Source organism: Schistosoma mansoni, chromosome W, assembly GCF_000237925.1.
Source record: "Schistosoma mansoni strain Puerto Rico chromosome W, complete genome".
In the NCBI taxonomy this organism is placed as follows: Eukaryota; Metazoa; Platyhelminthes; class Trematoda; order Strigeidida; family Schistosomatidae; genus Schistosoma; species Schistosoma mansoni.
Genome location: NC_031502.1, coordinates 18,158,365 through 18,181,949, shown reverse-complemented (window position 1 = coordinate 18,181,949; position 23,585 = coordinate 18,158,365). Strand labels below are relative to the sequence as shown.

At 37.0% G+C, this 23,585-nt stretch overlaps 1 protein-coding gene and 1 non-coding gene across 2 annotated transcripts; one reads left to right on the top strand and one right to left on the bottom strand.

The window, feature by feature from the left end:
- Positions 1-1,030: 1,030 nt before the first annotated feature.
- Smp_174220 (hypothetical protein) lies at positions 1,031-15,785 on the top strand (the record flags this gene model as incomplete). Its single annotated transcript, XM_018788843.1, has 4 exons — positions 1,031-1,459; positions 7,508-7,927; positions 10,321-10,962; positions 12,810-15,785. The coding sequence occupies 4 exons, from the start codon at positions 1,031-1,033 to the stop codon at positions 15,297-15,299; spliced, it is 3,981 nt and encodes a 1,326-aa protein (XP_018654345.1). The 3' UTR covers positions 15,300-15,785.
- A 5,887-nt stretch (positions 15,786-21,672) lies between these two features.
- Smp_tRNA_00747_Gln_TTG.1.1 lies at positions 21,673-21,738 on the bottom strand. Its single transcript has one exon. It is a non-coding gene (tRNA).
- Positions 21,739-23,585: the final 1,847 nt, after the last annotated feature.

Genomic DNA, 23,585 nt, shown 5'->3' with positions numbered 1-23,585 from the left:
AACCACCTTACCAATAACACCTATAGTTGAATCTTGCCCATCCAGTGAAGTCAAAAGACAGAGGCATGGAGGTTGGAAGATATATTCCATAGATTATCAGTATATCAAGAATTGACCGATCTAAACTGGCTAGTGATCTCAGGAGAAGTTGAGCACGGCGTTTCCACTGGTGATCTGGTGCGAATGCATGACCGAGCACTTTCAGCTAGATGAATTCGTTAAAGCTAATGTGGTCAGCATCCAGTGTGGAAGACCTGCAGAGCTATTGGTTTTTTGGATTTATTTACCGCTACATTATCATCCCAGCTGGGCTTCATTTTACAAGATGATGGCGAATCCACCAAATAGTTTATACCGTTGTGCTCATACCAGGCATCAAATGAGTGCCTGTTTAACCACTCTCTTCCTGTATCACACTGAGTGGGATAGAATTATTTGTTTTTCAAACTTTCAGATGTCGATCCAAGCTAAGTGAATGGTCAGGTATACTTGGTTAACTTAGGAACAAATTTTGGGATGGTCCAGGCAAAATATCACAGATCACTCAAACTTTCATGGTTCACCCTGCGGTTTTGGTGGCCTAAGGAGTTTTGGTTCGGCCCTTCCTGAAAATCCTAGTCATATCTGAGAAAAGGGCTCTGTGAGACTTGATGGCTGATTTGACTAGGACTCTGTTATATTTCACTGGCCCTACACACTGCAAAAAGAACCTAATAAAAACAAGCTAGATTATTAGGTTTTTTAATCAAATACGACTTCGAAGCTTGTAAAGAATAATAACTGATCATAAATGATATATGCATATTATCCAACCAACTGTAGCGTTACTTCAAAGTTAATTGCTGGACGTATTTGCGCGGGATTGTATATCTGGTCTCGTAACTGTTAGGTTGGCGGTTAGCCAGCTGGTCTAATAAGTATTTCATTTTCCTCTTTATATTCGGCCTTGGTCAAAATTAATATGGATATACGTACCATTTCTCAATAACTTAATCAGAATATTGCTGTATATATATATGTCACGTCGGATATGTATGCCACATCCAAATTAATTATTCCACCCAAACCTGCAAGGGATACACCTTTTATTCCGAAGTTAAGGATTCGCCTGCGCCACTCACCTAGTAGTCGTTGTGGTGGTCGTGACCAGGGTTACAATGTCACACACAATGAATCTCCACATTTAATTGGAAATTTCGGTGATCATGATTCATTTCATACAAACATTGAGTCTTTGGTGGGTGTTTGCTCTTTTTCAATGTTGAGAAATACTGCTCAAAAAGGTCCGCATCCCAACTCTATTACTAAGCTAAGCAAATCACGACAAAGACAGTTGTCTGGGTTTACTCCAGGATGTACGATTAGGAGAGCCACAAGCAAGAGGAAACAGTCATCTGCGTTTGTAGATACACTAGATCTAGAGAATCCTGATTCACTATTGACGAAGGTTAACCTAAAGGTAAGTACTGGTCTTTTTTTAATTGATACTTTCATACTGCACTTATGCTAGAGTTGATCGACAACTTCAGTATCAAGTCAGCTGGCATATGATCCTCAGATAGCATCGTGTCAAGTTAGGTCACGTAGATGCTTGTAATGTCTTCATCTCGACTACGAGTTAGAGTTATTCGTATGCTAAAAAGTTCCCTCAAATGTCTTATTATTATTATTATTGGTATGAGTGTTTCTGGTAGATAGATATTTTTGAAGGCAGCTCATGGTAATGATAGCCGAAAATGCACCTTGAAGATATGGACTCATCCACTCAGTCTACATTTATCAGATGTCCACATTGGTGTTTGGATACATCCCACCCAGATATGCTTGCTCACGCAGTATATGTGAGTCACTTAGCCTCTCATTACATTGTGATTTCAAAAAAATGGGGAAAGTTTGAGTGCCTTGTATATCCACACTCCGTAATAACATGAAAGGAAAAGTTTGGGGTAGAAGTGTACTAAGATTAAGGATGTGAGCGTCAAATGGCAAATAATTGATACTAAAATATTCATGGTTTAGACGGAGATTAGTCATGAACTGAACTGTATCACTGGCAAATTTTATAGCACGCTGTAAGTTGTTTCCGATATTAAGCATTTCACTCAGCAAGCTTGCTTATTGTATACAACTTCAGTAAAAATCCAGTGAACTCAGAAAGATCAGTCCTTGAAATAGCTAAAAAAAAGGGTGGAGATACTTAATAACAGTAACAAAAACCACTTTGTAGTTAAAAGGTTTCTGTTTCAAATAAATATACGGCTTAAGTAAAGTATTTTTCAGCGCATACTATCAAAACACTTCATTATGTAGTGTTTAGTGCCTCTCTCAGTGAGACTATAATATATTGACGACCTTTGAGCGATGCTCAAATGACCGTGGGAGTGTGCATCTACTTACTAGGACTAAATAGGGATTGTAAACCAGTGTGGAGAATTAGAATTATGATTTACAGTTGATGGCTAGAGTTAGGAATTAGGTTTAGGTTTTTCATCACGAACTGGCATCAGCTAAAATGCCAAAACGTTATCTAGCCAAATGTATGAATAAATTTCGCGCTAAAATCCAGGGCCTGTTATCTTGGTCCGTCCATAAATTATAGTCTCGCCACTGCATAGTTTTAAACTCACTTTCTGGGATTCTATGATTACCACAAGTTTCTCATTATAACTTATGGTCATTGGCGAGAACCTAAGGACACCCTGACGTCTACACAGTAGCTTGTAGCTGACATCTTTGTTTCCATCATTCAAAATGCTTAAAAATAGTCAGGCTCTGTATCTCCGCCTTGTTCCTTCAAACTTTGTGTAGCGGTTATCATGGCTGCCTTCCAAGCAGTCGATCCGGGTTCGACTCCCGGCGGTCGCAGGCGATTCCCAAAATGCCCTGGTACGGCCGAGAATGGGGAGAGTCCGCCCTCCCTCCCGAAATGCTCTCACATGGCCACGCGTATATAGCCTCTGCCAGGGAAGTCCTACTCACTGCCTTCTCGTGGCGGGAGTGTTGTTCACAAAAGTGAGAGGACGAAAAGCGAATGTCCGGCGCTTTAACCGGGTTGGTGGATGTGGAGGATCCACCTAGGGGAGTTGGAAAACCCTGATTCCAAACCAATGGTGCACATGGGCTCCAGTATCCTGATGGAACGAATGGCGTATGAACCAACTGTTGGTCACCGGCTACCATGGGACTGCATCTCCTTACGATGCTCCACTGCCTTGTGGATCAGACCTTTAGGTCAAATGTTCGGGGTGTAGCCTCCTAAGGAAACCACCTGTTTCAGTTTGGGCACCTGGGCAGTATCACAGCCCTCACACAAATCGAATGAGATTTGTGTGGCGCATATGTATCTGGTACCCCCCTCGAAACCAAAGATTGATGTCTTTTCAGGTGACGGATTTACAACGATCCCATTCACTTTTAGATTTTCATACAGCTCCCCGTCTCTGGCAATGTTCTCAACAGCTTTAGAAATTTTTAAATTGAAATCTGCTCAACTTTCGTACATCTGTGTTATTTTGTTTATTAGATACATAATAGTTAGCCTTGCAACATTATTATTTAATCTGTTTTCATTTTCAAGGTATTTATATTTTCTAAATATCCTGGACGAATGGTGAAGTCCTTGTTAAACGTGTTCCCTAACCATTTAATAGAAACAAATTCACCGGTTTTACCCACATAACCAAATCAGTCTTTGAGATAGTAACTTTCATCTTTCAGTTGTGTAAATCTGTAGATCGTGGTGACTTATCTACATTGTTTATCCTGTCGAGGTCTGTTATTCTAAATTTGGCTCATACGACCAAGCAATGTCAGACTTTTTAGTCAATTTACCAGAGTACTTAGGAATTATACTTAAGGTTTCCTATAACCCATCTCATTACTCAAAAACATCTCAATTTTTTAGTTGTGGTCCCGTTACTAACAATAAAGTCATATAAACAAGACTCTGAAATTGCATATATTTTGAGTACCAGCAACAATAAATCATACATTCTGGAAAAAATTACCTAATGCATGCTGGTTTCCAGTTATAGGCAGAGTGATGCGATATTTCAACGAGGACAGGTACATGGTTTTGGGTTGTTTGACGTGTTACAACGTAGGACCGGGCACGTGTATGCATCGGTCCAAATTTCTACATCTCATTAGCACAACAACATGAACATCAAATTCATGAAAGCAGTTACTTCAGTGGTAGTAATATTTAGAAGATAGATTGCATATAAGGATAAAATACAGGAAGAAAGAATTAGTTCGTCGAAAGAAAGATATAAAGAAATTTTAATCTCACGGTTTAAGAAAAGACAGAGAGTGTATACACTTACCCCATTGTGATCGATTCTCCGCCTTGTCACTCAGAGTCTTCGAACATTGGTTACGATAGTCACATGGACCCCAACCAAGTAATCTGTATCTACCAACATGGCTAAGATAAGAAGTTAATGATTTTATTGACTGATGCTACGTTTCGGTTTGGTAGCCCCTAACTTTCTTCCATCTGTTTCCAGAACTGGTCAGCATTGCGCGCCATGGTAGTCAGTTGGGCATATGTAATACGTGGCCCAACCATCTCAGTCGATGACGATTCACAACCTCATCAACTGATTTACCATCATTCCCCAATACCCTGCGTCTAACCTCACTATTACTTACCCGTTGATCCCAGCAAATGCGACCAATGTTTCGAAGACATCTGTGATCGAATACTGGTAACTTACGAGTATCCCGTACTCTTAATGGTCACGTTTCCCAGCTGTAAAGTAAAACAGAACGAACTACTACACAGTATACTCGTCCTTTAATTAATAGACGGATATCTCGCCTTCTTCATAGGCGACGTAACTCCGCAAAATCCAAACGAGCTTTTTGAATCGGTGTAGAGATTTCGTCAGACACCAACCCATTACGGCTGGTCAGACTTCCAAGACGAGTGAAGTTATTGACGCGTTCGACTACTTCACCCCAAAATCCTTAGTTCAGGTAATGACGCAGACCAGTCTTGAAGAAACAACTTGCATTAAGAGGGGGAGAAACGCATCCCAAACATCCTGGTAGTAATCTAGTAAAGAGTCTTTACAAGGCTTATGTACTTCTGAGGTACGCCTTTCAATGACAGACACTGCCACTGAACTTCTCGGTCTACAGAGTCAAATACTGCTTTCACATCAAGAAAAACCATCATTGTCTGACGCCGATAAGCATGCCTGACGAATAGTGACTATGTGGTCGATGCAGCCACGACCGTGTCTGAAGCTAGCCTGGTTTTCTCATGTTTACAGTTCACCAGTCTTTGTTAGGCACCCGATAATTATTGAGGCTAGCATTTTAGACGCTATATTAACCAAGCTAATCCCTCTATGGTTATCACAGGATGGTTTTGATCCTTTCTTATATACTGAGACGACCAGTGATTGCGACCTGTCAAATGGGATTACGTCCAGTTCCCAGGTTTCAGCTGCAATATTAGTCAACCTAATCGCTAATGAGGTGTGGCAACTTGGACCGGTGCATATATATCCCTGGTCCTACGTTGTAGCTGACTGACATCTGGACCACCTGCTCTTCGTTGTTTCAGATTACCTATAACTTTTTAAACTTCAACTAGAGTAGATAGGTCTATTTCAATGTTTCATTCAGGTTGTCTGGGAATGGTGGGCAGCTGTAGAGTAGCTTCAAGCCAGCTGAACTGCTCCTTAAAGTGTTCCGTCCATCGTTCTAAACATCTGGGCTGAGAGCAGATAAAAGTACCGTCTTTTTCCGATATTGTCTCACTTACACTTGACTTCCTAATTCCAGTTTCTTTTATTAGTCTGAAAAGCTTTCTGGTGTTACCTACAGCCACTGCCTTTTCCACCTCTTTTGCTTTCGTTGCACACCACTGCTCACGATTGCTCTGTAGACTTTCGGTTAACCTAGATCTGATTTGTTTGCGCTCTTCATCGTGTTCAGAGCCTGATATGATGAGTTTACGAGAATCCATCAGTGCAATAGACTTAGTAGAAGTCCATTGGTTTTTCGTAACCCTTTGATTTAAATCGCTAATAGATGTCATTGCCGTTTCCACAGCTGTTCGTACATCTTTCCAAGCAACATCTGGTTCAGCCTCGTTTTCAGAACTACCTAAGTGTGACCTCAGTTGTTCCTGGAATCCACTTCTGACTTTCTCGTTACTGAGTTCAATTCTAATGGGTCTTCTTAGTGTGGGTTTTCTGCGTCCAGTGAGGCGCAAACAAACGCGTACTCGTATTAGAACATGATCAGAGTCTAAACATGTATTCCAGAACGAGTGACAGTCTTCTATTGAGCCTCTCCAACGATGACTGATGGCAATATGGTCTATTTGAGTTCATCGTTGGTTTGGTTCAGGGGGTCACTATGTTAGACGATTTCTCTCCTTATGCTTAAAATTAGCGTTTGCTAAAAATAAACGATTGTCTGAGCATAGTTGCAACAGACCATCACCATTATCTGTTCGCTGAACCGGAATACTAAAATATCCACCTAAATGTCTTTCTGTTTAGTCTCAACTATCTACTTGGGCGTTAAGTTCACCTGCTACGAGTACTATTGTAGTGGCTTTGTTTCGTTGGTCAATCACCTTTGTAACCGTTATTACATAATTCTCAACGGTGCTTAAAATCAAAAGGCAATAAGAAGCGGCAACTGCAGTTTATTAGCAAATAGCACAGACAACAAAGTTATATGCTCAGCGAGTGAATTTAAAGCAGACAGGCGAATGTGTGTTCGAGGAAATACAGAGGCAAATTTATAGTGGCCCCCTAAGAAAACCACCTGCTTCAGTCTGGGCACCTGGGCAGTATCTCAGCCCTCACACAAATCAAATGAGATTTGTGAGGCGCATATTTATCTGGTGCTTTTTGTACCAATATTTATGTGTTTAAATAAATAATAAATAAAAATATATATAATCCGTAAAATAAGGCGGTGTGCATTTTTAGGGTCGACGTTTTCTAACCCCACACTCCCTTTGTGGGAGGACAGTATCTCTGTTATTCTGGTTGTCTGAGGAAGACATCCTACTGCCTTTACACCTCTGTGCAATCAACAGTACGACTTCACTCTCCGACCTTGAGTTTGCTGTTTTTAGTCTTACTGGGTGGAATCAGTTATAATGGTGATCAAACATTTGGAGTTCCCATAATGTCACTGGTGAAATAGAATTTGTTTCAGTATTCCACTGCATGGGACCATGCTCCGATATAGTTCCTTTCTGCCTCCAGTGTAGAGTTTCAAATCTTTGTTATATGTCATGGTTTTTAATTTGGAAATGTTGATTATTCATTTGTCACTGCAAAATATTCGTGTATATATAATCAAAATCCCATATCAAAAAATAAACTTTTCAAATCTGGAAGTATTGTCGTGGAATAGTGAACCATTTTACCATTTGTCTTATTTTATCAAAAGTTAGAAAAAAACAGTTAAAGGTAAATTATATATGTTCTCGGTTTTTATTTCCCTACTAATCCATTCTGCTCCTTTTCAGTTGCTCATTAACAGGGAGACATTTCATTCTCTTCCTTTGGATGTCCAGCAGATGCTGTGTCAACTTTTACCATTGTTTGATCATTGCAGAGAGATGTCTCTTAATAATTCTGCTTTAATCGATGAAAATGATTATAGTCCATCACTTTCTTTATCTTCGGGGATTGAGTCATCTGAGCAGTCAAATACTGTATGGTTACATCCTACTGCCCTCAACAACGAATTTTTTACAAAAGCCCTCCAAGACTTTTCTGATCGCCAAGCTAAAGGTGAATTCACCCCACGTATTCGTAACCGAGCTGGCCTACGAGCCCATGTAGGCAACCGGTATAGATACACCTCTTCCAGTGATTTGCTTCAATCAAATACAAACAATAATAAAAAAAAAACGTTTGTTCATGAAATACGTACTAAGAAATCGGTAAGCACTGTTTCTATCAAGATCAAATTTATCAAAATCAATAAATATGATCCTGCCAACTCATCAGAACTATGGCTATTTGTTACTTGATTTCAGGGATATGTATATTTTATGGTAAATACACTTTAAAGAGGGTAGTGTTTAAATAGTTGACAAGCATGAACTTTGATCACTTTTCATGTTTGTTGAAAAAAGAATGATTTACGGTAACTTTCTGTTGATATTGAGCTTGAATCAAAACAACGGACATGTTAATTGTTAGGTGAAGCTCGAAGTTACGAGTACAAAGAGCGCCTTTTTTCTAGAGGGCTGAACAACGAAGTTTAATTATTGCTATGGTTATGCGATATTCCGATTATGTTCTTTAAACAAAGTAATAAGTTTCAGGAACCAGGTTAGTTAGCTTCATTTTCTAAATCCTGAGTATTTCCATACACTGGATGTTTCGTTGCTTATTGGTGTTCTTCCGCCTCCTATCTCTTTTGACACAAGTGTTGACAAGTTAAATAGGTTCACCATTGTATGAAAATATACAGTATTGTTGTTATTCGTTTATCTCTATTTAACTTAGAAGTTTTCAAATGTATCTCGATTACTAGCACCTAGATGGGGCGGTGGCTTAGTGACTAAGGCTTTCAGACAATGGTTTAGAGATTCATACCCTTCCCCAACCGCCTTGGTATTTGGCAGCTGAGGAGTATCACTGGACTTCACACACAGTGTAACTCGAAATCAAATACATAAACCTGTGCATCCTGAATAAGCATCAATAAATCATACCACTACATATTGAGAGGTTAATTTGGTTTCAGTACTTTCAGTTCATGTATCGTGCATCGTCAGTTTTCCCGTTTTATAAATGTCTTCGTAATACGTGCATAATAACTGGTTTCATAAGGCAATTGAAACTATCGATTTAGACTTCATCTTTTTCTTTAGGAGGTATAATGAATCTGCTTGTAAATTTAATTCTCCATGTGGCAAGTCCTACTTGTTTTTATATTTTTTTTCATTAGACGTTCATCTTATGGTAGAATTAATTGGTGTCCCCATATTGCTTAACTCTACTACGTTAATTGATCGAACAAACCTCTTTAATGAGTCAACTTATCGGGTTCGGATCTTTAACAGAGTGTATTTTGACCATCATATCAAACATCTGATTCTGGATTTCGTTTAAAATTTAAGAACTTCGCACAACAGAAACTCCAATTATAGCTATTGAAAGAACAAAATGATAGTTTATTGAGAGTATCAACAAATTTTAGGTTAGTCGAAATGGTGATCAAACAAGGGCTCTTTATATGAAAAGCGATAGAAGTATGCAATTGGATTATCATTAGTCTCAACCATAAACTATGTCTAAAAATGCTATTATCTCTCTATGCAGTTCACGGGCTTAAGGCATCATCAAACATGGCTCAGAGTATAAGCCAGTGGCGATCTTGCTGTAGCTTTCTTTTAGGTAAGAGAAACTCACTTGACTAGAAGAAGTCTTTCTTGACCATGTTAAAAAGGAAACAAATATATAATTTAGGGATGAATTATAAGTAATCCTTCATTTAAAGTCTTGTTTTCTTTGCGTCGGCATAGCACCCGTGTTCCGTTGCAGTAAGTAGCAGGTAGCAATTATCTCTCAGTCATATCAGCACAGCCTTACTGGTAGCTGTGGCAGTAATCGGCATTTAGTTCAATTAGCAACAGTGACGTATCAATCTTCTTTCAAGTCATTACAAATATTATTTTTTATCAGCTGGATCTTATATACTATTCTTGGCTACACCTCTCCTCTTATCCTCCTCAAAATGAAGCAAATTGTGTACATAGTTTATCTATAAGGAGGTTATAAGTGCCTGATCCCTCCCAATTAAAGTTACATGGACAACGGCTAACCTAACTGCTTAGTCTATATGTAATCACAGGTCATGGTCATCATTTTCAGTGACGTCTTTCTGGTTCTAGCAGCACCACACTACCTTTGTTTGTTCCAAACTGGTCAAAAGCAAAGTTAGATGAAAGTAGCTTAGCCAATAAACCTTACCTGACCCCAGTACAGCGGTGACAAAAAACGGTAGTCCCTTTAATATGGGGATTTTTTGCAACCGAAATTCCAGGTAAGTCTAGTACGATAAACTCTTATTAAAAAACGGTAATAGCTCAAATAAAGGTTTTAAGTTGTTGCTTCTTTGAGTTGCTGTCACATAAACACCGTCTGGAATATTCTGTCTTAAAGTGATTACTGATCTTGTCATGCTTTTCCCTAATAATGTACCAAATTCCATTTGGATTGAAGAAGATGTACTATTGTGTCTCTTGCTTATTACTTCGAGTTTGTGAGCTACATAGTTTTGCTTATTTGTATAACTAGTAACCACTTTTTTGCTTTCTTAAAGTCTGGTCAAACAAATTCACGCCGTTCATCCCGATCAAAACCGAAGAATTTCGATTGTAACGCACCCGACAACGATTTTCATCATCCATCAATTTTTACCAATTCACCACCAGTAGATGCCTCTCTTATTTCTTCAACACATTCTGTTTCTGGTTCATCTGTTAAGAATTCCCAAAGCAAAAGAAATCGAAGCACAAAACTTTCATATTTGCAGAGTGATGGTAACAATGAATCTATGATAGTTTGCTCCCCTTCACCAATACAACCAAGAGAAAGATTGAAAGAGAAGTCAGAATGTTCTATGGAATCCAACGACATTGAGTGTGAAGGTATTATTCAGAATAAAACTTCGGATTTGTCAGAACTCTGCCCTTTTCCTCTAGATGATACTCTAAATAACAGTATACCCAGCTCGGGCAAATCATTTTATCCAGCTGATCTGGAAAACAGTGAATTCACAGATTCTGTTTGTTGTTTGTCAGATAGAAATCGTGATGATCGTTCTCTGTCATTAAGTCCTGCTTACAACGGGCCTTTAGTTTCACCTTCATCTGTAGGGGATTCAAATAAAGGTTTGAAACTTTGTGATAAGACCCTTGAGTCGGAAGAACTTAAGTTAACAGATTCTCCAAACATGAAGCCAGTGAGTTTTAATATTTGTCGATAATTCTTATGGCATTTACTGTTGTAATTTCTTTAAACTGAGCAAGTTTTTGATTCAGAGCGGCATTATATATTATTTAAATTAAACTCTACCGAACATTTGAGTAGCTTGGTAAGGTATCACTTTGATATACACAGTCCTCCTGTTTGTTTTGTACTTGATAAATAGGAGCTTAGCACCTTAAGACATAGAGGTCAGATTTTAGGTTCTATTGTTAGGTTAGTTTATGATCTACAAAGCGTTATAACTTGTGACCCTTGTTCATTGTTAATATGTCACGCGATATGATCGCCAATTCGAGTCACCGACTTATTGATCGGAAAAATGACGCATAAACCAGTACGAGCAGCCTAGAGTTCTTATTGATCCTGGAGATAACGGCTTCTCGTCTAATCCAGCCGATTCAGTCCAGAAAGCAAGTATCAACCTCCGTTATATCGAATCATATATGTCAAACCTACTTAGTTTATATACAAGCAAAATCAGACCACATCACATCATAAAACAGAAAATAACATATGTACAAGATCAAACGAAAAACTGGATATGACTGTGAGAAACTGAGCTTAATAGATTGAGAATAACTTAAGAATAGTAAACCATATAACAGTATCCAACAGGTCAAATTAAAGCTTATAATAAGAGGAATATAAATATACATAGTTTAGTTTCTTAACAGTTATATAGTAGGAATATATGTATAATATTAGTCCATAAATAGTTCTTAGAAGTTACCTATAATTTAATCTCCACTAGGATATAACACAAAGGTGTTCGTCTCAAATTGTTTCATGTCTAATAATTTGATTAAGTGTAAAATGTTACTTATCATTTGTAGCTCAATAATATATCTGATTATGAACTTGCGACGCTTGCAGTTATCTATTCATGCTCTATGCTTATCAAGCTACCGTTTGTAGAAATCAAATGTGGATGCCAATAGGTTGATGTGACTAAATTTAGCTATTTCAATCATTATAAGCTAATTATTCCGTGACTATCTGATTTCAGCATTCTTTGTGGCATGTTCACATCATTTGCGTACAAGACTTTGAGAAGTGAACTAAAACTGATTTAAAACATAAATCATATCTTTTGCTCTTGGTTTTGGTTTAAAATGTGAACCATTTGTGAACTGAGTATACCAAGATTTTCATTCAAGTAATAAGGGAACTTTATATTCTGTGCGTTTTGGTTCAATAGAAGTTAAAGCCTAAATTTGAAAAAAATGGTTTAAGAATAATCCCAATGTATAACTTAATTCAAATTCAGCGAATGTTTAAAAGTACTCAGTCAAGTTGGCATCAGTCGCCATGAAATTGGAGGTAAATGTAATCACAACTTGGTTGTATTTTTCATATTATCAGTAAATCATAGAAATTACCACTTTCACAGTCTCTAATCATATAGCTAAAAGACCAAACGTGCGGTATTAACTGCTCTAATATTGCAGTTCACAGCTCACGTGATTAAAGAAGTGAAATATCAGACTATATCGTACCACAATTTATGAATCATAATAGGTACGTAACTAAAACATGTTTATTACTAAATTGAATAAACCATTGATAGTTAACTGACTTTTTGATCGGTAGGAGTTATGAGAGAGACTACATAAAACTACCATTGAATAACTATCTGACAAATATGACTTAAAATTGTACATACTGACTCATCAAAGAGTAACTGTGCAAGTTTCATGTTTCCTTACTTTTCACGTTTTCATAACAAATATAAAATAATCATTTATAAGATAAGTGCATGCATATATATTTTTCTGTCGATTCGAAATATCTTTTTCTCATTAATACAATGTTTATTTATAGACTCATGCACGGCGACTTTCACTGGATTCAAAGCTAGTGAGTCCCTGTCCTAACAGACAAAATAGCACCAGTAATTCTTCACGTTCTGCGCGGCCATCACGTTCTTCCAATTCCACTAGTTCTTGTGGGTCACCGTCTATGCCTCCACCTCGACAAACAAAGACGTTGGCTGCCATGAGAGAGAAGCTGCGGGCAAAACGTATGTTAAAGGAATCTGAACGCAGTATGATGGGCCAGCGTTTTTATGGTTTGCCGGGCAGTATGACTCCACATCCTTCGAGTGGTTCAAGTGGGTATTTCCAGAATCGCAATTACCCTACCTCTATCAATTTTGTCTCTTTGAGCGAAACCGAAAATAAGCAGTCACCGTCTATTTCTTCGCCTTCACTCAGAACTCCTATCTCGCCATCAGCAAATGACAGAAGTGTTCATTCTGTTAACGTGTCATCTTTGCAAAGTGAAACTCAAGAGTTAACTAGACCTAATTTGGCATCTGAAAGCCCTTGTTCCCCACTTTCTGCTCCCAGTATTAATGTCATGTCTCCACTACTTTCTGTAAACAACGCCTCTTCAGAAAACATCACTACTAACAATAACAACCTCGATAACTACAATTACTGCTCTAGTAGTTTCGCTCAGTCCTACCCGTCTTCTCCTCATCTGTCAAACTCGAATGCTAGCATTGTTCTACAACATTCAGTCTTTTCACAGTTGCCTAGTCCAGTGCATCCCACTAAAACTCATCGTTTCGAACAGAGTGTTTCTGCACCACCTACTCCCTCTAATGTTCAGTCAGGGCAGAATTTTACAAATTATCTACATCAACCAGGGCATTCTTCTTCATCTTTAGGACCATGTTCTAGCTCTTCCGCTCCTTTACACACGTCTCAAGTAAGTCCAACTGCGTCTTTTGGTTCATACCCATCTCCAGTGTTTGGCAGTAAATCCTCAGTACCTTCCAGTGTTCGACCTAGCACTTCTGATTCATACTCTTCACAAATCTTAACTCACCCAATTTCAGGTAGCTGTCCTACGAGTAGCATAAGTTCTGTAGTCTCAGAAGCTATAGTACCGTCAAAGTCATTTTGTCAAGCTCTCCCTGTTCTTATGGAACCTACAACTTGCCCAGTTCAAGCAACTGTAAAATCTGTTCCATCTCTGGACACCATCTCTATCAGCCCTTTGACATCTGTTTCTAGTGTTACCAAACTACTTACTTCTAATTCACACCAAAGTCGCTCTTCCACAACAACCCGCGCTTTCTTTGTTGATGGCGATAATTTATCTGAAGCCGTCGCGTTCCTCCAGAGCTTAAATCCAAAAGCTACAATTACTCAACAACAGTTTTTGCTCATCCCTGGTGCAAATAAATCTCAAATGATTTTGTGCAGAGCACCTGTAACCTGTTCATCCGAAATCATGTCTTCTGTTTCAATGCAAACATCAGTTTCTGTCTCACATGCTAATTTAACTTCTTGGTCCAAAAACGTGTCTCATATAACAACTTCGAGTACAACAAGTGTGGGAAACACACATATTACTGTTTCTACGTCTTTTGTTCCAAACGACGTTTCACTACCGACAAGCGTTACGGAGAGGAACTCCACATCATGTACATCATATTTTGAACCCTACCGATCCAACAACTTTTATGCAACCCAGTGCAGTAGTGACAGTTCATTTCCGAAATTGATGAAAACTTCAGAACTACAAATTCCTCGTTCTCTAGTTTATTCAAAATCACTTAATGTTTCTTCATCAAATGGGTCATCATCTCCTCTCAATATCCTAATTTCTCATCCTAAAGCATTGGAAGCCAGCAGTGAGTGTGCACCCCTACTTCAAGTTGTAAAATCGGTTTCCTCTCCTTCCAAAGTAGCTATCCCATCGTCTGCTAATTCTGTTTCATGCTCATCTCGCACATCGGTTCCTACTGTTCTTAATTACAAGCAACCTGTGTCCCATTCACAGCTTAATGTCTCGTTGTTAACCCCTGGACCTTCCGTAATAAATAATGAAGTCCCCATACTTTTTGTCCAGGATCGCAACCAACATCCTATAAGATCCCAGACCCCAACTCGATCTGTCAACTGGGTTCAGCGCAGTTCATTCGATCAGTATACGGATATTACCGATCGATCGACCATCAGTTTGCCCATTTTGTCTACTGCAACCGTGATAACAACACATGCAAACAACACCGGTGAATTTCGTTGTTTTTCTCATCCAGTAGCTCCATCTGGACCATCCATGCAACTTTCTAACAATGGCTCTGTCTCCAGTCACTTTGGTTTCCAACCAATTCAATCTGTGCAACCGTCTAACCCTGCAGGAAAATCTTTGGATTGTACTCCATTCTTATCCGGTCCCACAGCAACTATTATGTCTCCATGCCTACCTGCTGTCATACTTTCACATCCTATAACAATTCAATCAACTAGTAATATCACCCCCTCCCAACAGAACATTTTTAACCGATCTCTGCCCTAAGCAAGATACTAAAGAACTTAATTGATTTTCCTAAATAATTATTTATTAGTTACTTAGTTGATCACTTATCAAATGGGAATACTCGGATAGCATATGTTTTGTATACATTAGGAAGCAGTTTAGTGATTTTGCAGAACTCGAACATGAATTTCATGTTTTTTTCCTAGAGCTTGTTAGTTCCCGTTTATTATTGTGTTCCTACAAATAATAGCACCATTAAAACTTAGTTACGGTGTATCACTTTTGCATTACTTTCTTTCAATCACATTAGGATGCATTCTTTTCCGTTTTCATTTGAAACCAGTTTATCCCCGTTTGTTGCTAGGTTACTACTGTCATTTCAGCATACTGCTTTCTGAGGCAAAACTTGTCCCTGTTTTCCTTTATACATAAATATATATGTCCTCAAACGTTTTTGCGCATGGGACGTAGGGCATGGCATATTTTGTTTCTTTTTTCCTTACTGTTAGCTACGTTTCATAGGTCCTCTGTATTTCCCTTTTTTACAACCAGTCCCACAAATGTGAATTTCGCTGTTTTTAGCAGTCCATTATTTTAAAGACGTTGGGTCAATTTCCCTACACTTCAATGTTTAAAATATCTATTTTTTAACTCCTATGTATTTACCTTCATTAGTCTGCTTCAAATAAATGTCTTCTATTTACTTAGAATACATATTGTTTTGAAAGTAAATTCACGGCTGTGTCCATTTAGAAATCTGTTTTTCCTTGACCATTTTTTTGCACCCTTGATCATACTACCTACTACTTATGCTATCTCCGCACATACCAAGTAATTTTTAAATATTCTGTTCCATAATACTTATTTTATCTTCTTATTTAAGACAAAGCTAATCGTTCTCGTTTACTTTTTTATTGGCGTGCTGCTCATTTTTATACCTCACCTAATAGTTAACTCGATTTTTCACGATGTGTGGTCTTTAGTTGTACAGTTGTTTGTTTATTCCAAATACGCCTCCACACCATTATCTTACTATTTAACGTTGTTATCTAATTTATCATATATATATATATATATATATCTTACCACAGTTTTACTACTTAATATATCGTTCATTTATCAGAATGGTGAACATTGTTTTCTATACTTTTCACTGATCTGTTCATCTAGAGCCGAAATGTGTGTACAATATGTTGGTGACTATTAAGGTTAAAAATTCTATGTAATACTGAAATTCAAATAAGGGATACTGAGTAAGATGCATAAAATCTTTGGTTAAACGCGTAACAGTAATTGTGTACATTATTTGTCAATTTAGTCAACGAAGTGTCATTGGCTACCTTAATACAGATATTTAATCCAAGATTGTGACTTGGTATCGATATCAGTCCACAATCGAAAACCATTTAATATTATGGGTATGATTGTTTCACTGAGCCACTGTCACAGTTCTAAGTTCATATCTTATGACTTGTTCGTTTTAAACTATCCAATCTGTCAACTACTAAACAAATATTTAGGACATACAAATATAAACATGTGGGATCTCGGTCCTATAACTCATGAATGATAATTTTAAAACTTTTGTTTTTCGACGAACCATTTACAAGAGCCAAAGTTACCCATTACGATTTGCATTTACTGATGGTATAATTGTAAATTATTAATATAAGATTTCTCACTACTTAATCAGTGAATATTTTAGAAATATCTAGACTGCAGTTTTATGCTGTCTGGTTCTAATCAGTGATTCTTAGTTATTTATGATCTATTATTATTATTATTATTATTAATGGCTTTATTCAATATTATAATCTGGTACAATATAGAATTCTCAGCACGGGTTATTTCAACAATTTTTTTTTACCAAAAAAGAAACAAAACAAACAAAAAAAAGAACAGAAATAAAATAAAAAAAAGGTTTAGGAAAATCTGAGTTTATACAAATTATCGAATTTGAGACATGCTTAAGAATACAGGTTATTTACTAGGTCAACTCTAACAGCCTGTTCGTCACAAAGTTCGTCATGAAGTCGCAGGAATTATAACAGTTCCTTAGTATAATGTTAAAAACTTGGTATTAATTCACTGAATACCCGTGGATTATGTAGAGACAAAACGTGATTTTATCTCATAAGTTAATGAATTTTCAGTGGAATAGTATATCGAAGGATCGACATAATTACCGATTACATGTTAGAATTCAAGTGCTCGGAATTCTTGAAGTGAATTATTAACAGGCAGCGTTCTTTAGTCTGAGAACACCATGTCAACCGTAAATATTTTTTTCTTATATGTGGATTTTGAGCATAAGTTCATTCAGACAGTGATTTCTCAAAAAAGTATGATTTATCATACTTTAGAAAAATTATTCTTGGAAATCACTTTTGATACAAAATGAAAGATATTTCATTGGTAAATAAACTGGTTTGCATTTAGAAAAACATGGATTCTGTCACTCACCAATATTATCATTTATTTAGCCCACTTGAATAACCTGTTTACGGCAATCGTAGATGCTCTGTTTCAACACCAACTACTGAAATGTTGGTCCATTTAAAATTTCTCATGCAAGCTATTGGTTTTCATTAGTAAGGAAACCAGCTACATAATAACCTGTTATAAACCATTGAACTGTCCTCGTTTCTGTTTTTTGAGTTGTTTCCTTTCCAAAATATTCATTCAGTATTCTTAGATCCAACGAACCTTTGGTGTTTGCCTTATGACCTTGACTTTTCCTATTCTGTGAGCAACGGGAAAATACATCTTTGAAATCTAGTCGGTAAGCCATTGCCAGAGTAGGAACTGACTCACCTCACGTTTCCAGGTTACATAAACACTGAGATGAAAGCTGTATTAATAACTAACTATAGGGAACGTGCTTAAGAATAATGACAATTTACGCGAAATAATATTAACACTAGATAAAAAATGAACCTATATGTGCCACTCCAACCAGTGATTACGATTGTCAGGCGCATCCCAACCAAGTATTCTGTACCTACTCACATGCTTCGGACCAACACTCAATGACTTTGTAGGTCAATGACATGTCTTGCTTTGATCACTCCTACGCCAGATACGATCGCGTCCCGAGATAGTTATTGATTTGGCATATGTAACACATGTCCTAGTCGCCTCAGTTGAAGAAGATCCACAGCCTCATCAGCTGACTTTTCATATTCACTGAGTTGTTTTACCACACACGAAGACCTTTATGATCAAATACTAGTACTGTAGAAATGTGGTCTACTTTTGAAAGCCATATTTCACAATCATAGAGTAAAACCCAACAGACTTCTACATAAGTATAATCGCCCCTTAACAAGTAGATAGACATCTCTCCTCTTCACTAATAGATTGATTTTGTTCCATTGACAAGTTGCTACTGTTATTATCCATCCATTGTGATGATGATGACGACAGTGATTGTCTTTACCAACGTGATAAATCAATCGGTCCAGAATCTTTTAAACTGGACATATTTTGAGATGAATTTGTTAAAATGTCAAAGCTTTCATAAGTAGATTTATCACGCAACAAATCACAAGAGTAAAACTGTGACGGTGCGGAAGCCAATCTAACTTTTGGAATCCGTCACGAGATCTATTCAGTCATTAATCCACAAGAATTGATGAGGCAAGTAAAGTGACCGGAACGCTTGATTACTCTTCTCTCAATTGTCACGCTAGGGCTGGATGCAGAACGGTCCTGAAACAGTTTGCACCGAGAAGGAAAGTGACCCATCCCAAATATTCTTGTACTGTCACTCAAACTGTCCAGAACACCATATATTGTCGGCATCTTCAGCAAACAGAACTATTTTATCTGCAAACTAAAGCAATTGGTGAGTCAAATAGTAGGTTAACCCTTGAAAGTCAGACAGATGAAGTGCTATTTCTAAGTGTATATTCGTGAAAAAAACTAAATAATAGTATGGATGTGGTAAACCCTAATGGACGACATGTTTGACTGCCAAATTCTGTATAAGATCTGTCTCGACTATTAGTGTTCAATTAAAAAGCTTTTAACCACTTAATGTTACTTCAAGGAAAATTACCTGTACCGTAGACCATTGTTGTTTTATTTTCGCTTGTCTGGTATCATGAAATAATGGGATGAACATCATAGCCTCCAATATTTACTAGTCCGCTCCGTATTCATCTTCAATGTGTCTCACTTTCAGTTTCTTACTACTGTTGAAATCATTATTTCATCTTCGGATCCATCACCTAACATTTAAAAATGTGGCATTTCTGTCAACCTACAGGGATATAAGTATTATTTAGACCATCTCCATACATTATGGAACCAACCACAGTTTTAATTCTGTTGTTAAGTAACAAGGGATTTCTCATATTTTCATCCTATCTTATTTGTCGTTCGTGTGAGTGAAGACGTAAGCGACTTGTACACAACATTCTACATTTGTATATATATTTGTTACCTTGTATATATATGATGGTTGGCACCTAATGTAAAACTAACTTATTCATTATTCATGAACACATGATAGAGAATCCTTGAATTAATATTGAGCATCCTTTATTTTACAAATTCTTAAAATATGTGTGTGCAAATATCACATGGAAATCTTATTACCTCTAATTAGTGAATTATAATGACATTCAATTGCTGACTGATTACTGCTGTAGGATATTTAACATAAGAAAAGCATCAGTTAAAGTGTAAGTCTGCTGTGAGTAGGTGACATGTACTTTGAATAAGCGTTTCATCACTTATATTTATCATCTAAAATGATTTTTGTTTGTATGTTTAACGTTACATAAATATAAATCAGAAATTATCAATAGTCTACTCATTCATATTTGTAAATCAGTGGCTGATGATAACGCTGCCGGTATTTTCAAACCATGGCAATACATATAAAACAATTTTTGTTATTCACACATTAAAATTTGTGTATGTACTTTGGGTTCTAATGATCTCTGTACGTGTACTTAGTGAAATAACAGTGACAGTTTCAGAACATTTGGAGTTAGGTATTAACAATTAAACTCGGGATATGAACTAATGGAATTCGGAAGAATACAATCATTCACCACACAACCGACATGATGATTGTATGCAATTCCAGGAATCAGTGAGTCTGTTACAATTTCAGTGGTTAGTTCTAAAACCAACGAGTGCATTCTAGATAATACAGAGTATTTATCCAATACACTATCGGACAGACGTAAGATGAACTTAAGAAGAATACGCACAATCGGTCACAGATACTTACACTCCAATTTAAGGTGTGGCGTTTGAATGAACCAATGACTCCTTTGAATTCCAAATACAATACATTCATTCATGTTCATCTAATACTTCTTGATTAAATTGCCTTTTCTCTGGGATTACTAGTTTGTACCACAATTCAAATACTTCAATTTATCACACTTCTTTATTCATAACATCCTGAAATATGGTTGGAGAACAAGTTAGACCAAATTGATGGAAGTTTTATTTGAACAGACCTAAAGGAGTGTTAATTGTTGTCAAAATAGATGTAGATTTATCTAAGGGGATTTGAAGATTAGCATCTTTAAAGTCAACTTTCGAAAACATTTTAGAACCATGAATTCGATCTAGAATATCTTCAGCCTCCATCTTCGTGCACGTTTGCTTCAGCATACGGGAGTTCAGTGTTAATTTATAATCACACGTATTCTAGGGGTCTTGCCATCCAAATTCAATGGCATAACAATAGGAGTACCGCATGCTGAAGACTGAATTGGTTGAATTATACCTTTTGCACACAAATCGTTCAATGTCTTATGTACTGCTTCTCAAAGATCATAAGGAATTATTCGTCCTTTAAGAAAGACTGGATCACCCTGTGCTTGAAATTTTATAGGCTGGATTTTCATACCTCCACTACACTTAGCACACACAGCTATCAAATCTTTAAGTAAAGCATCAGGATTCTCTGTAAAAACTAGTAAAGACAATTCAACTTCACTAACTAAAAATTCACAAGGCATATATGGAGAATTATCATCTCTTATTAGCAATTCACAGCATCCTCGTATGGGCAATCCGTGTCCAGTAATCCCCAATATTGAGACTTCAGTGGGTCTGACCACAAAGTTAGGATCTAAAGATTTCAAGTTCTTGAATGAAATAATGGACTCTATACTACCTGTGTCCACAATAAAGTCATGAAATGAACCGAGGGAGGTATATAACCGCTTTTGAATATGAACGTTACCTTTCGACATGGTGTATAAAGATAAATGATGACAAGGAACAGTCGAATTATTGGGATCTAGATTATAAGACTTAGTAATACTTGAAGCAAAGTGAACAGTAAGCAGAGATGGATAGTGGCTAGCAGTGGAATCCAGGACGCGCGTTTCGTCCTATTTGGGACTCGTCAGCTGGATGTACCTGCATCTCAGAGTTGATGTTCACTCTGGGACTCGAACCCAGTACCCTCGCTTCAAACGCCATCGCGTTATCCACTCGGCCACTGAGTCTTGATAGCCACTTGCTTTTGCGATTCAAACAAACAATACCAAGTGAATTTAAAGTGAACAGTAGTTTTGCATACTGACTGAATGTGCCCTATCTTGCCGCATTTAAAACATTCAGCATTACGAAATGCACATGAATTACGATAATGAAATTCGCCACATGATAAGCATTTTCCAAACCTTTTCTCGCATTAATTGTTTGCTTTGCAATTCCTTGTTGAATCACCTTTCATATTCTCACGAGAATAGGAATCACTATCCGACGAACGCAAGTTTGATCGACCCTGAGATTGTATTTCATCATGATGTCTGAGCAAACTATTAGAAATTTTCATCGATTGGGTATCAAGTTCATTCACTGCTTCGTATTGATACATGCAGTTCTAACATCTTTAAAGGAACAGTTTGGCATTCTTAACAGCTCTTTTTCCAGACCTGGTATGTTAATTCCTGCAATTAATCGATCTCTTAGCTGCACATGAATTCACATCAACTTAAGTCGATCACCAAAATTGCATTTCGCAGCTCGTCTTTGCAATCCAAGGATGAATTCCCTAACCTTTTGGTTATTCTGACGAATCATCTTATGAAATTTCGCTCTCTCACGACGTTCAAAACTGGTGCACTTTACACGATTTAATAGTAGTTCCTTGAGAGTTGTATAAAGGAGTAAGATAGGCTTTTCAGGATATCCCAAAGTTTTCAGTAAACTGTAGGCTTCTTTACCGATGAATTTAAGAAAATGTGCCACAATTTTACCACCCTTCACATCTTTCTTGATCATGCTCCATATCTCAAACCCTTCAAAATAATCCTTAAAAGCTTCAGAAGTTGAATGAATGTTCAACTGTTCTATTGCAGGCTCCATCACGTCAATGTGATATTTAATAGCATTTGAATTGTAGTATAAACTAGTAATCTCAGAAACAACGTAATTGAATCAAGAAGTATTTAATGAACACGAACTAATGTATTGTATTTGGAATTCAAAATCAAGCAGTCATCAATACAGAGGAATCATTGGTTCATACAAACGCCACAGTGACACTGAAGCGAGCTTGAGAATGTCCACCTACTAACTAGGACTAAATAGGGGTTATAAACCAGTGTGGAGAATTAGAATTATGATTTACAGTTGATGGTTAGAGTTAGGAATTAGGTTTAGGGTTTTCATCACGAACTGACATCAGCTAAAATGCCAAAACGTTATTTAGCCAAATGTATGAATAAATTTCGCGCTAAAATCCAGGACCTGTTATCTTAAATCTAATTGGTTCGTCCATAAACTATGGTCTCCCCATTTGTATATTTCCGATACTATATTTTATTGTGTTTATGGCGAAACAATGAATACATTCTGATGAAAGTTGTAGTGACGATATGACTCAGTGTAACCATTTAGTTTATTTCAGTTAGATTAAATTTCAACAGGTATTCAATAATGATTTAAGTCTTTGGAAACACAAAACTGTAGTTTGTGATTTGTCGATCGAAAATGATACTAATTAGAAGGAAATTAACTGATAAGGTCTATAGGTATCATTACCAAGTTTTGATTTGGTAATTTTGAGTAAATTGAGCATTGAGTAGATTGTTATAAATAAATAGATTAAATAAAACCAGGTTATTTATTCTCTGAAGAAGTGGCTTACACTGAGTCACGAAACGTCAGAAAATCTAGTTTTTCTACTCATTGGGATATTACAAATATAATATTTTTGTATTTATGATGAGGTCTATATTTTAACTGATATATGTTTAGTATTTAAAGGCCGGAGATTCTAAGTTTATCAATAGTTCACGTTTAAAATACCGAATTCGTTGTTGCTTATAAAGAAGGAAACTG